Source organism: Rhineura floridana, chromosome 3, assembly GCF_030035675.1.
Source record: "Rhineura floridana isolate rRhiFlo1 chromosome 3, rRhiFlo1.hap2, whole genome shotgun sequence".
NCBI classification, from domain to species: domain Eukaryota; kingdom Metazoa; phylum Chordata; class Lepidosauria; order Squamata; family Rhineuridae; genus Rhineura; species Rhineura floridana.
Window position 1 is genome coordinate 53,655,160 of NC_084482.1, and position 12,768 is coordinate 53,667,927.

General features: G+C 43.6%; 3 protein-coding genes across 3 annotated transcripts in view; 2 read left to right on the forward strand and 1 right to left on the reverse strand.

Annotated features, from left to right (window-relative positions):
• CCDC40 (coiled-coil domain containing 40) overlaps window positions 1-1,924 on the reverse strand; it is a 52,610-nt gene extending 50,686 nt beyond the window's left edge. Inside the window, exon 1 of the mRNA XM_061615805.1 lies at window positions 1,791-1,924. Within this exon, the coding sequence (XP_061471789.1) occupies window positions 1,791-1,810 (20 nt within the window). The 5' untranslated portion in view covers window positions 1,811-1,924. The remainder of the gene's footprint in view (window positions 1-1,790) is intronic.
• Window positions 1,925-2,258: 334 nt separating this feature from the next.
• On the forward strand, window positions 2,259-4,590 carry RMI2 (RecQ mediated genome instability 2). Its single transcript, XM_061621790.1, has one exon. The coding sequence runs from the start codon at window positions 2,340-2,342 to the stop codon at window positions 2,760-2,762; it is 423 nt and encodes a 140-aa protein (XP_061477774.1). The 5' UTR covers window positions 2,259-2,339; the 3' UTR covers window positions 2,763-4,590.
• Window positions 4,591-5,313: 723 nt separating this feature from the next.
• The window catches only part of TBC1D16 (TBC1 domain family member 16), a 72,322-nt gene continuing 64,867 nt past the window's right edge, over window positions 5,314-12,768 (forward strand). Inside the window, 1 exon segment of the mRNA XM_061615806.1 lies at window positions 5,314-5,419. The gene's annotated coding sequence lies outside the window, so the exon portion shown is untranslated.

Consider the following 12,768-nt stretch of genomic DNA (forward strand, 5'->3'; position numbering starts at 1 on the left):
TTGATATGAAGTCCAATTTGCAAGACAGAGCACCAACATAGAACAACAGGGGTCATTTGTGTTTGTCTCAATTTGGCAAACCCAGTTTGGTATCTCAGTGTTACTGATATACCCTAAAGTCTAACAGTGCAATCCTATGCACATCTACTCAGAAGTAAGTCTCACTGAGTTCAGTGGAACTTAGGTGCAAGCAAGTCTGTATAGCATTGCAGCCAGAGTCCCAAAGAGACAAGATGTTTGTGAATAATGACATCAATGTGAATGGCAAACCTAATGATAAAATAGAAGTCTTGTGGCATTATAAAGAGTAAGGCTGCAATCCAACATATGTCTACTCAAAAATAAGCTCCATTGGATTCAATGGGACTTATTTCCAGGTAAGTGTGTATTGGATTGCAGCCTAACACATTTATTATGGCATAAGCTTCCATGGATTACAATCCAAAAATGTTTATGCCATAATAAATGTGTAAGTTTTATTAGATGCCACAACTTCCACAACATAATTTGCTATTACTTGCTTTGAAAAGAGAAAGATACCAAATGCAGCTAGTTAAGAGACTGGAGGTTGTGAGGAAAGGATACACATTTCAATAATTGCATAGGCAGGGATAAAAATGGGCAAGAAATTATGGGATAAGATTTGGGATGCTAAAAAGCAAAAGCATGAAAAAAGATGAAGTGAGGGGACCACAGAGCTGATGGAAACAAGAAGAAGGCATCTGGCTTTGTGCAGGGGAGAGAGGCTCTTCATCCTTTTGAGTAAAGACACGATGGGTGGAAGAACTGCATAAATTAATAATAAGAAGAGCCTGCTGGATCAGGCCAGTGGCCCATCTAGTCCAGCATCCTGTTCTCCAGTGGCCAACCAGGTGCGTGGGAGAAGCCCACAAGCAGGACCCGAGTGCAAGAACACTCACCCCTCCTGAGGCTTCCGGCAACTGGTTTTCAGAAACATACTGCCTCTGACTAGGGTGGCAGAGCACAGCCATCATGGCTAGTAGCCATTGACCTTTTTGGATATTGTGCATGGGGAGATGAGTGCCATGCAGTCCACCCCAATGCATGTCTACTCAGAAATATGTTCACAGGGACTAAGTAAGCATGCATAGGATTGCAGTTTTTGAAAATAGGAAAAAAGAAAAAGAAAAAGTGTTGGAAGATCCTAACACCCATTGATATGAGGAGATTGTGGAGAAAAGTAGAAGTCGGCAGTGCAGGTGATGTCCCAGTAGAGTACCTTATGGTCAATCAGATGGAATGAGGTATTTGTGGAAGTGTTGTAAGGAGAAGGGGAATGCGGAGAAATGGACGATGGAGGTGATGGGTTGGACTAAAACTGAGAGAAGGAAAAAAGATATACGAGTATTGGAAAGGGCTCTCTTCTATGGAACTTAATTTCTTCACCCCTTCCCACCAACAAGGTGAATGTAAGTCTCCATTCCCCTTCATTTCAAGCTTTCCTGCATAACAAGCAACATTTGCAGCACTAGATTAGAATACCTGCATTTGAAAAATGTTGCTGAGAGCCCAGCAATACGACAGCGTTACCCAGTTTTCCTCCACACTGACCCACACTGTCTAACCATGAGGTCTGAAAAGTCCTTTTGTAAAAAATGGCAGCTGTGTTTCTTCAAGCAACGAGATCCTACCACAGATGAACTAACGGTATACTGTAAAGGATAATTATCCCTACTATTTAAACAGTCTTTTCTGGGGGACCCCTCTCATCACAGTGGATCTGTGTCCGTTTCCTCTACAAGTGCATTAACCGCAGCGTTATCACTCACCGGCTGTCCCTCGGCTCCATCCTCTCTCCCGTTGCTAGGCGACACTAACAACAGCCGGCAGTGTTCCTTCCTTCCTTTCTTTTTCTGCCTCAGCTCCGCCCCGACTTCTTCTCGGGCGATACCATTTGCGGATATGGGGAATGAAAGCCTGATCCGAACCATTCCTGGGTTTAAAGATGAAGAGGCCGTCATGCCAAGATTGGCATCGAGTGCAGAGACAGAGAGATAGGAAACGGGTAGAGTGCCACACGGTATAAACCTTGATATAAAAAAATTGAAAAACATCATTGACTGTGCTTACCTATGGTCGTAGAAACGGAATCGTTCAGATGGAATCGTGAAACTCTAGATATTTTGCAGTGAACATTAGAGTGGAATATCAGTTAGTTATCAATAGAGTCGACCATTGGGAACAATGTGAGTCTACTATTTTCTCTCTCTCTATGGCCGATGAGCATTTTTTAACCTCTTGAACTCTCGCGATATTACTGTAGTATTACTGTAGGACTCATTGACTGACCGAAAATTGGCGGGAAAGATTGTATCGTCATGTCGGAAGAATCTCTCAGTGTACAGTCGCCACCAGTAAAGGTCCTGGCCACGCATCTGAGACGGTGCCGTCGGATCTCTGGGGGCCCGTGGCTGTTGGATCGGGAGGAGTACGGGCGCCCCGCGTTAGCCGTTTCGCTGGTGTGGATGCAGGGCACGGTGCTGACCGTAGAGCAGGATGGCTCGACTGTGCGGTTGCGGGATGAAAGCGGCCCTTTCGTGGCTCAGGGAGTGGAAAAAGTTCCCAAGGGAAGGCCTTGCCTCAGCCCCGGGAAGTACGTGATGGTGATGGGCCTGGTGCAGTCTTGTAGCCCAGAACCCACCCTTCGAGCTGTGAAGATGACGGATCTTTCAGAGAATCCCCTGCACAGGAGCATGTGGGGGTTGGAAGTGGAGGATTTGCACAGAAACATTATTTTGTAATGGAGACCGTTTGTGCTAGCTTTCCAGCACCTTTTGATTTTTGCTAATAAAACTCGTTTTGAATCTCCTTTAGAAGAACTTGGATTTAGTAGCAAAACGTACCTTCGTGGTTCATTTGCTGCAGGCGCGGTAACAGAGCAATAAAAATGGAAATGCTTGCTCTTCCCACTTTCTTTTTTTGTCTAGTGCCTATTTTCCAGTTACTCAGCTTGGATATATCCCATGAAGATTTCAGGAATTGTTGCAAGGATAAAGCATCCACAGCCAAAACAATTATAATTTCAGAATTTTGTGTTTTTTTTATCCTTTCTCTGTTTTATAACATATGTAATGCTGAATTGCAGATTTCACTGCCAGTTACTGGTCAGACATCTGACTTTAGCCATAACTTCTTGGACTGATTCATGAAGCCCATGCTGCTTTAAAATATTTTCTTTTTCCCTCCTAAAATAGATTTGGGCTCTATCCTATTTTGATAGAAAATGAACCTCACTGCAATCTATTTATGAAACAATGTTAGTTTAACATTTCAACAGTTTCTGGATAGGTATACACAAGTGACTTGTTTCTGGGAGACACTTGCAGAATGGAGGAATGCTTTAATAAAAACTTAAACCCATTATCAACTTGAGCATATATGCTGAATGTTTTCAGACAGCGGGCAATGGGGTTCTTAATGGCTCATGTTTCATGGAATTCAATACATCATGGGTTATACATTATTAAAGTGCCTTGTTTTGAAACTTGTATTGTTTTCTAATGTGTGACTATTATTGCGATGTGAATAATCCACAATCTGCTCCTGATTTTGAAGTGGTATTTTGTATTAATCACAATAGGAATGCAGGGTGGTTGCTGATGCATGCTTCAACATAGGGGAAAATAACACCATAATATTAACACATAGGCCAAACACTAGAGAATTATCTTTTGATAGCTACTAGTTCTTGTTATGTATAGTCCCTCTGGTTTGATGTGACACACAGCAATATCTTGAGGTTGAGGGCATCTTTTTAATACTCAAACCAAAAAGCTTATATTAACTCAGCCAAGTGTGGAATTACTGGACATTAACATACAAAACAATTGTCAGAGGATACTATTCAAATTTTTGCAGACAATTCTAACTTCTCAGGTATTGTTATTTATTAAATTTATTAGTCACTTTTCTTCATAAAAATGACCCCAAAATGATATATAATAAAAAGATTTAAACCAATATAAAACTAACACAAGTAAAAAGTTTTAAAAAACAATACATGAATGAGATAGTGGAACAACCCACCCCTTAAAAGAGGCTACAAGTCAAAAGCCCTTCAAAAAATGTAAGAGCTGGATGCCTGGGAGAAGAGGAATGTTTTTTTCTGGCACCTAAAGATAAATAATGATGCTGCCAGGTGTGGCCTCTCTGGGGAGAGTGTTCTATAAGCAGGGGGCCACCACTGAAGGCCTGTGAATGTTCACATACATAGATCTGGGTAGAGAAATATTTGGATATCTTTAACAGACAACTTTTATGATTTTTTGAAGAATTCTGGAATAAGCCAGTAGCAATATGAACACTAAATCATATAGAATAGAAACACAAGTCTTCCCATAAAGGTATACCCAGAATAGAGGAAGTGAAAGCTAGCTGCACAGGACCGAAGTGCAGATCTCCCACAGCTTATGGGAGATGCAATCATACTTTAGTTCATAAAGGTGTGTGTAGAACTATTCTTACTGCAACCTTCAATTAAAGCAAGCTACTCAACATTTTGACTTGAGCCTTGCTATGTGCAGAAAGAAAAGAGTGAAAGTCCAAGTAAGGCAACCATAATGAATTTATTTCAACTTGACTGCTGTGCAATTTAAGATTGAACCTAATAAAATGTGTATATTTCAAATGTAATTGGAGATATGTAAGAGCCATAATTTGTTTAAAAAATCCTATTTGTCAGTTTTCTATAATCCCTCCCTCCTAAAGGTTACAGACTATGACTTGGAAGACCAGGGTTCGAATCCCTACTCAGCTATGAAGCACACGGGCAACCTTGGACCAGTCACGGTCTCAACCCAACCTACCTCACAATGTGAGGATAAAATGGAGAGGTGAGAACCATGTACGTACACCACTTTGAGCTTGTTGGAGGAAAGATGGTATATAAATGCAATACATAAAAATTCGGGGGGGTGTCTTTAATCGTGCATGCTTGTTTTTGCAGCTCAGTGGTGTTTATCTTTTTCAGATCACACCGGAGCGGCCTCAGTGGATGTACCTCAATAAAAAAAGAAATGCCCCAGTGCGAGGAAACCACTTTACTTCTGCAATCTTGGCACCCTTTTCACCGAGCTGGTAACTTTTCCAGCAGAGATGCAGAAGGGAGGGGTGAGAGGGTTGCGTGTATTGTGCAGCAAAACTCCCCAGGTTGGAAACCGGATATAGGAAAAGTTCCTTGTTTCGACGCGATGCCCTTCAGCGTGAGTTGGAGAGATTGCCGACGTACGTCTTCGCTCGCTCCACCCCCAAGCCCTGAGCAGATGCGGGAAGGGAGGAGTGTGGGAAGGGTTTAGGCAGATAGACTGGGAGTGGCTATGGGTGCTCACGCCCACCTTCCCCTCAGACCCTCCTCTCGCGCGGCGCGGATGGAGGAGGTGGCGACGGCGGTGGCCTCTGGGTGAGCGCTTGCCCTGCTGGGCATTGGGGGGCGTGGGCGAGGTTGCTCTCGCGGTCTTTTCCCGAGGTGTGTATTAAGATGCATCAGTATTTGATGGAAAAGAAGAGATGGAGGGTTGCGGTCGATGGGGGAGCTGGTTGGATTTTGGAGTAGGAACTGGGGGTGGGGACTTCATCCAGGATCTGTGATGTGTGGGGGGTGCTTCTCACCACGGGGTTTATGGAATGTATTGCTGTGCTGGAGGAGGCGAGGTTGCAGTGAGTTGGGTCTAGGAGGAGCTTTATTTTCCAGGGGGGTGGACCTGGGGGTGCGCAATCCTGTTGTAGGTTACCTACTCAAGGTGCATGTGTTTTGGCATTGGTATGGATGGGGAGATTATGTTGGGGATCTTGTACCGCAGGTGGCTCTGTAGCGTCTAGGGGCTGCCCCTGGGAATATTTGTGCAGGGTAGGAAATGGTTATACTAGTGAGGCAGGGGTAGCAGTGAGTGGGGAAGGTGATTATTAACAGAAGGAAAGCTGGTGTTGTGGGAGAGGAGCAGGAATTGGCCCTCGGATATTTTCACAAGAAAACTATAATCTGAAGAGGAAAGAGATGGGGTGTGTATGTTACTGTCAGGGTTATGATGACTACATAGGGAGCATGCTTTCCTTTGGGTTGCGCTGCTTAGGTACACCTATTATATGTTCTATGGTTTTTGTGTCTTTTTTGTAGGGCATTAAGGCATATCTTTCTATTATGTGACTGCCAGAGGAATGAATGCTTTTTTAAAATACCTCTTCAATCATACTAGATCTCTCTGGTTTACTATGCCAAGATCTTGAGTTGCATTTATATACAGTGTTCTTCTTTCATTAATTAACACTCAGGAATTATTCATCTTGGCAGGGAAGGGGTGGGGAATGACACACAGTGCATGGTATTCTGTTATAGAAAAGCTGTGAGTTAGATGTGATTTTTCCCCTCCTGGAACCTTGTGGTGAAATTGGAACCTTTACTCCCTTCCCAGTTAATTAGCAAAATGTAGCAGCAATTGCTTTCTAAAAAGACATATGTAGTATGTCTGGGGTTAAGATCCTGCTAGCTTTGTTAGGTGATCCCCATGTTTTGTGTGTTATGCTTATTTTTAAAGTTTGTTTTAATTGTTGTGTCAATATGGAAATGTCATTATTTGGTGGGGGAGACCCATATGTACAATAATAGCCCATTAATCCTGTGCAGAGTTGGGTATGTCTAAACCTAATAATCCCATGTGTGCTTCATTCTCCATAGAAACAGGCTGTTAATAAGCAGGTTGTTCTGCTCACTTCTTAATTTATAGAGATGCTGCCAGCAGTAGAAGAGGATGTGTCTTTCCTTCATCCCCTCCCCACCTGAATATAATGAATAATTCATATTATCTCTGGAGGCCATAAAGTATGGATCTCGTAACATATGGGGTCAATGCTCTGAACTTCTACCAGTGTGCAGTAGGGTCCCAAGCTCAGAGCATAATAGGCCACAAGCATAATAAAGAGGTAGTCTCTCATTTTTTCTACTTTGTATTTCAAATACATCATCTCCATTTTTGTGTTGTCATTAAATCTCCCACATGCAGTTATTCCTTCCTTCTCCTAAACTTCTCAGGTTAAATGGCAAAGTGACTGAGGGATTTCAGTGCATTCGAGACACTGCTGATCTTGTTCCAGTGATGTGTGTCTAACAGGCACATGGTCTTCTGATGAAGTGTGCATTCTCTTGGAAGGCAGTTCCCTTTGGAAAGGAGGAGAAATCCATTGGGAACAAATGTCGTTCATTCACACATTACATATATTGTACCCATTGTATGTCTTAGTATAGACTTGGCACTAGGAATCAAAATGAGTCTGCTTTCTGAGTTGTCCATGTATTAAAGTCATAGCTCCTAAATAAGTGATTATTTTAAATAAGTCTTAAAGCACAAGGGCACTGAGACTCTCCGCTGATGGTGGGAAAGGTGTTGAAGGACAGTGTAACTTTTCATGATACTAAGACATGTGCAAGGAAATGCTTTTGGGCTAACTGTAGGGAAATTGTATGAAAGGGGTGATGCGTCAGAAAGCAAGGCTTTAACAATAAGCATGGCAAGTCTGACCTGAAAGTAACATTGTATGAAGTTGGATGGATATAAAAGCACTCATGCTAGTATGTTGGAAGAAAAAGGCAGGCAGCACAATCAGTTTTGGTGATGGTTTTTAAAAAAAAAGGATTTTCAGCAAGGAGTAGTACAAAGTTGGAAGAGGCTTTCAGCTGAGGTGGAACCACAACTGCTTCTGTGAAGGTGTGAGGGCTGCAGCATGTGGGTCTGGAACACTTTCTATGTATAGAGCCTTTCTATCCTGAGTAGAGGAGCTGGGCCCCCAGGAATGCACCTGTACATGCCAGACTTGGACTGAGGCTTTAGCACTGATTAGTGCTTGAGGTACAAGTTATATGAGTTTGTCTCACTTTGCACACAGACCAGTAATCAGGAGATCAAAATGAAATGCTGGCTTAGTCATTTAGGAGATGAGCAAAGGCTTCTGGCTTGGAGGGCCAAGAAGTGGTGCTGTGCTCTCTGCCAAGTCACAATTCTCTTTTAAGGAGAAGAAGAGGTTGGTAGTATCAAGAATTGGGAGTGAAGTTCAGGAAGAGGGGGAATGGGCAAGAGCACCTGAGCTACAGTGCAATTAAAGGACAGGAGTCTGGCAAAATTTGCAGCATATGCGTTCTCTCTCTTTATTCCAGGAGAACTTATCCAGTACATGACCTAGGACAGATGGGGGAAAGCTTTTCCTTAATACTTTCTGCCAAGGTTTCAGTGGGTTTTGGAGATCTGAGCCACCCACCAGAACATAAGAACATAAGAAGAGCCTGCTGGATCAGGCCAGTGGCCCATCTAGTCCAGCATCCTGTTCTCACAGTGGCCAACCAGGTGCCTGGGGGAAGCCTGCAAGCAGGACCCAAGTGCAAGAACACTCTCCCCTCCTGAGGCTTCCGGCAACTGGTTTTCAGAAGCATGCTGCCTCTGACTAGGGTGGCACAGCACAGCCATCATGGCTAGTAGCCATTGATAGCCCTGTCCTCCATGAATTTGTCTAATCTTCTTTTAAAGCCATCCAAGCTGGTGGCCATTACTGCATCTTGTGGGAGCAAATTCCATAGTTTAACTATGCGCTGAGTGAAGTGAGCAAACTGTTAGGAAGCAGCATGGAGAGCTCACAGATGCAGGAATCAAGTATTAGCCTAGTGCGTGGATAAGAATCGAAAGTGATCTGGACGTAATAGATAACCAGACTCAATAGGAGTCGGAGTAAGATAGTGTATCTGGGCAAGTGGGAGTGCAGTTAGGGATGTGAACGTCTGCAGAAACCCAAAAACATTTGTGGGGGGGATGTTTTTCTCTTTTTTCCCAACTTTTCAGGAAAAAACAAAAACAAAGGCTTCAGAAAAAAGGAAAATCGGGGTTTCCTCAAATTTTTCCAGGCCTCCACATCTCTAGGTTCAGTTGAAGGTAGCTAACCATGCATTCAGTAGGTTGTTTTCAAGCTGAGGACGTGTCAAGGAAGATTTGTCACCTTGTGGTTGCAATATGAGTGAGTCCTAATGGTTGCATGCAACCTAGAACTAATTGTGGAATAGCACCTTACAGAAAAATGGAACTTTGGTTTATATCCCTCAGCAGTTTTGCAAATATAAGCTTGTGAGTTTTGCAGCTGTGAATATTTTAAGGCAGTGGTTTTTAAAACCCTTGTATGAAACCCTTTTCAAATTGCCTGAGGAACCTCTACGTATCTGCCACAGAATCCCTGTATATTGGAGAGAATGTTGCACCCCATAACATATTCGGTTCAGGCGGGTTGGTGGTAAATGGCCAGACCTCTTGGGCCTTACCATCATACTGAATGAAGTGAATATGTGCCCTAGAACACATCCCAAGCTTCTTAACAGCTACAGGGGAAGATTCACCTTTTTAGAGGTCTGAATGACCTAGAAAGCCCTGATAAGCTTCCAAGGAGCTCCAGGATTTCCTGGAACACAGTTTAAAAACCACTGTGCTAAAGGGATGTGAAAGGTATGTCAAGTGGTGTGTAAGCTGATGGCATTGTATGGGCCAGATAAAGAGAGCTGAGTTGGAGAGAAGCATTGTGTCGATCCTCTTGCATAAGAGATGAGGCTGGACCTAAAGAGGAAGTTTGCTTAGCAGAGCAAGAGTTGATAAGTTCCTTCCTAAAATATGATTTAATGGGCTTCCAGTGAGCTCATTTTGTAAGGACTTGCTCATTTCCTTGAGTCATTTATTTGTACATGTTTCTGGGCTGTGAGGTACATGCTCACTGTGGTGCTAATGCTGTGGTTGGTCTAAAATATGGCACATTTCCTGTATGGCTGATTGAGAAACATATATACTCAACTCCTTAGGATATATTGCTGAGAAGCAGAAAACCCTTTGGGGAATATTCTTCTCAAGTACACCCAGAGGCTGTCTGGTATGCCTCAAAGGACTCATGAATGTCTGCTGTTCTGTTTGTTTGGGAAATTTTTATACTGCTCAATCAAAAGAAAATTATTTCTTAGCGATACTATAAGAGGACCGTAGATTACCTGGAGAGGGTTGTGCGTCTTTTCAACTTCCTCTGGAGCGAATACCACCAGCTCTTGTGCTCCAGACACACATACACTCACATATGCATTGCTGCTTGCATCTTTTAATTCACAAAGTGCATTATATTATGTGTTTAGTCTTGAAACAATCCTTGTAACGTTGGTCACTTTTGACCCCATTTTATAGACAAGGAACAGAAAATGAGAGAAATGCCTAGACCAGCCTTTCCCAACCGGTGTGCCTCCAGATGTTGTTGGAACACAACTCCCATCAGCCTCAGCCATTGGAAAGGCTGGCCTAGACTATACAATTTTTAAGAAAGATATAGACACGTTAGAGAGGGTTCAGAAGAGGGCGACGAGGATGATAGCCGGTATGGAGAACAAGTCTTATGAGGAAAGGTTGAAGGAACTTGGCATGTTCAATCTGGTGAAGAGAAGGCTGAGGGGTGACATGATTGCACTCTTTAAGTACCTGAAGGGCTGTCACATAGAGGAGGGTACAGACTTGTTCACTGCTGCCCCAGAGGGTAGGACTAGGTCTAATGGTTTTAAGTTGCAGGAGTGTAGATTCAGATTGGACATTAGAAGGAACTTCTTGACAGTAAGGGCAGTTCGGCAATGGAACCGACTGCCTAGGGAGGTGGTGGGATCCCCTTCGCTGGATGTCTTCAAGCAGAGGCTGGACAGCTATCTGCGGGAGATGCTCTAGTTGTGGATTTCCTGCTGTGAGCAGGGGGTTGGACTCGATAGCCTACAAGGCCCCTTCCAACTCTATGATTCTATGATTCTAATGAGTTAAAGCTGCTGTGAATTCCAGGCTTCCAGATGCAAGCACAAGCACTGGCCTTTGCACTACTATGGCACTCTCTCAGACAACAGAAGTGAGTGGTGCTTACTCATGCAGCTGTTTCCAGCAAACTTCCCCTAAGTTGTGTGATGCAGTACAGTGTTAGTGGGGATGTATTTGGACCACTGTCCTAAAGCTGATACAGCATATTGGTGAAACTGAGCTACAATTCAGTCTCTGGTTCAAATCTTACCCCAGTCATGAAGTTACTAGGCAAGTTATACTCTTTCAACCCTCCTCCCCATTTGCAATATTTATTTATTTATTTATCATTTGATTTATATCCCACCCTTCCTCCCAGCAGGAGCCCAGGGCGGCAAACAGAAGCACTAAAAACACATCAAAACATCATAAAAACAGACCCTAAAATACACCAAAACAAAACAACTTTAAAAACATTTTTTAGAAAAAGCTTTTAAAACATCTTTTAAAAAGGGTTAAAAATACTATTTAAAAAAAAATATTAATAAGCAATTCCAATACAGACACAGACTGGGATAGGTCTCAACTTAAAAGGCTTGTTGAAAGGGGAAAGTCTTCAAAAGGCGCCGAAAAGATAACAGAGATGACGCCTGTCTAATATTTAAGGGGAGGGAATTCCACAGGGTAGGTGCCGCCACACTAAAGGTCCGTTTCCTATATTGTGCAGAATGGACCTCCTGATAAGATGGTATCTGCAGGAGGCCCTCACCTGCAGAGCACAGTAATCGACTGGGTATATAAGGGATAAGACGGTCTTTCAGGTTTCCTGGTCCCCAACTGTATAGGGCTTTGTACACCAAAACTAGAACCTTGAACTTGACTCAGTAGCAAATGGGCAGCCAGTGCAATTCTTTCAGCAGTGGGGTGACATGTTGGCAATACCCTTCCCCAGTGAGCAGTCTCGCCACCGCATTTTGCACCAGTTGCAGCTTCCAGACCAACCTCAAGGGCAGCCCCACATAGAGCGCATTACAGTAATCCAGCCTGGAGGTTACCAGCGCATGGACCACAGTGGTCAGGCTATCCCGGTCCAGAAACGGCCGCAGCTGTCTTGCCAGCCGAAGCTGGTAAAAGGTACTCCTAGCCATGGAAGTCACTTGGTCCTCTAGCAATAAAGATGGATCCAGGAGCACCCCAGACTATGGACCTGCTCTTTCAGGCAGTGGTCCAGGGCTTGCACGGCCTCTCCTGATTCAGATGTTATGGAGAAATAGAGCTGGGTATCATCAGCATACTGCTGACACCTCGCCCCAAATCTCCTGATGACCACTCCCAAGGGCTTCATATAGATGTTAAACAGCATGGGGGACAAGGTGGTACCCTGCGGCACCCCACAGCACAACTGCCAGGGGGCCAAACGACAGTCACCCAATGCTATTCTCTGAGAGCGACCCTGGAGATAGGATCGGAACCGCTGTAAAACAGTCTCTCCAATACCCATCTCACCAAGTTGGCCCAGAAGGATACCATGGTCATTGGTATCAAAAACCGCTGAGAATTAACAATGTTGTAAGGGTTACAGTAAGGTAATGTATGTCAAGTGCATTGTTGAGCGTTCTTAAAGTGCTCTATAAATACTTATTGAAAATGTTGTCGCTATTTCTTCCCTTGCAACAATACAATTACACTTTGCAAATAGCAACAGTCAATATTTGGATTTCCCCAGTGAGAAGCTTGATTAGCTGAGGGCAAGGATTGAAGGCTTTATCCCTGCCCCAACCATTAGGTCACTTGTAAGGATTAGGATCTTCTGGACCCTGTCCCAGATGGGAGTGCCTGTTGCCTTAACAGTCCCTGGGAAGTAAAGCACTTTTGCAAGGAGTATAGTCTCCACCTTAGCATTATTCTGTTTTCTCCATCTTCCTCCACCCCCTTTTTTCATATGCATTGCAAATAGCGAAGTACTTTGTGGGTC

Excerpts from the sequence above, each read along its gene's own strand:
- RMI2 (XM_061621790.1), top strand. The coding sequence starts at position 2,340 with ATGTCGGAAGAATCTCTCAGTGTACAGTCGCCACCAGTAAAGGTCCTG.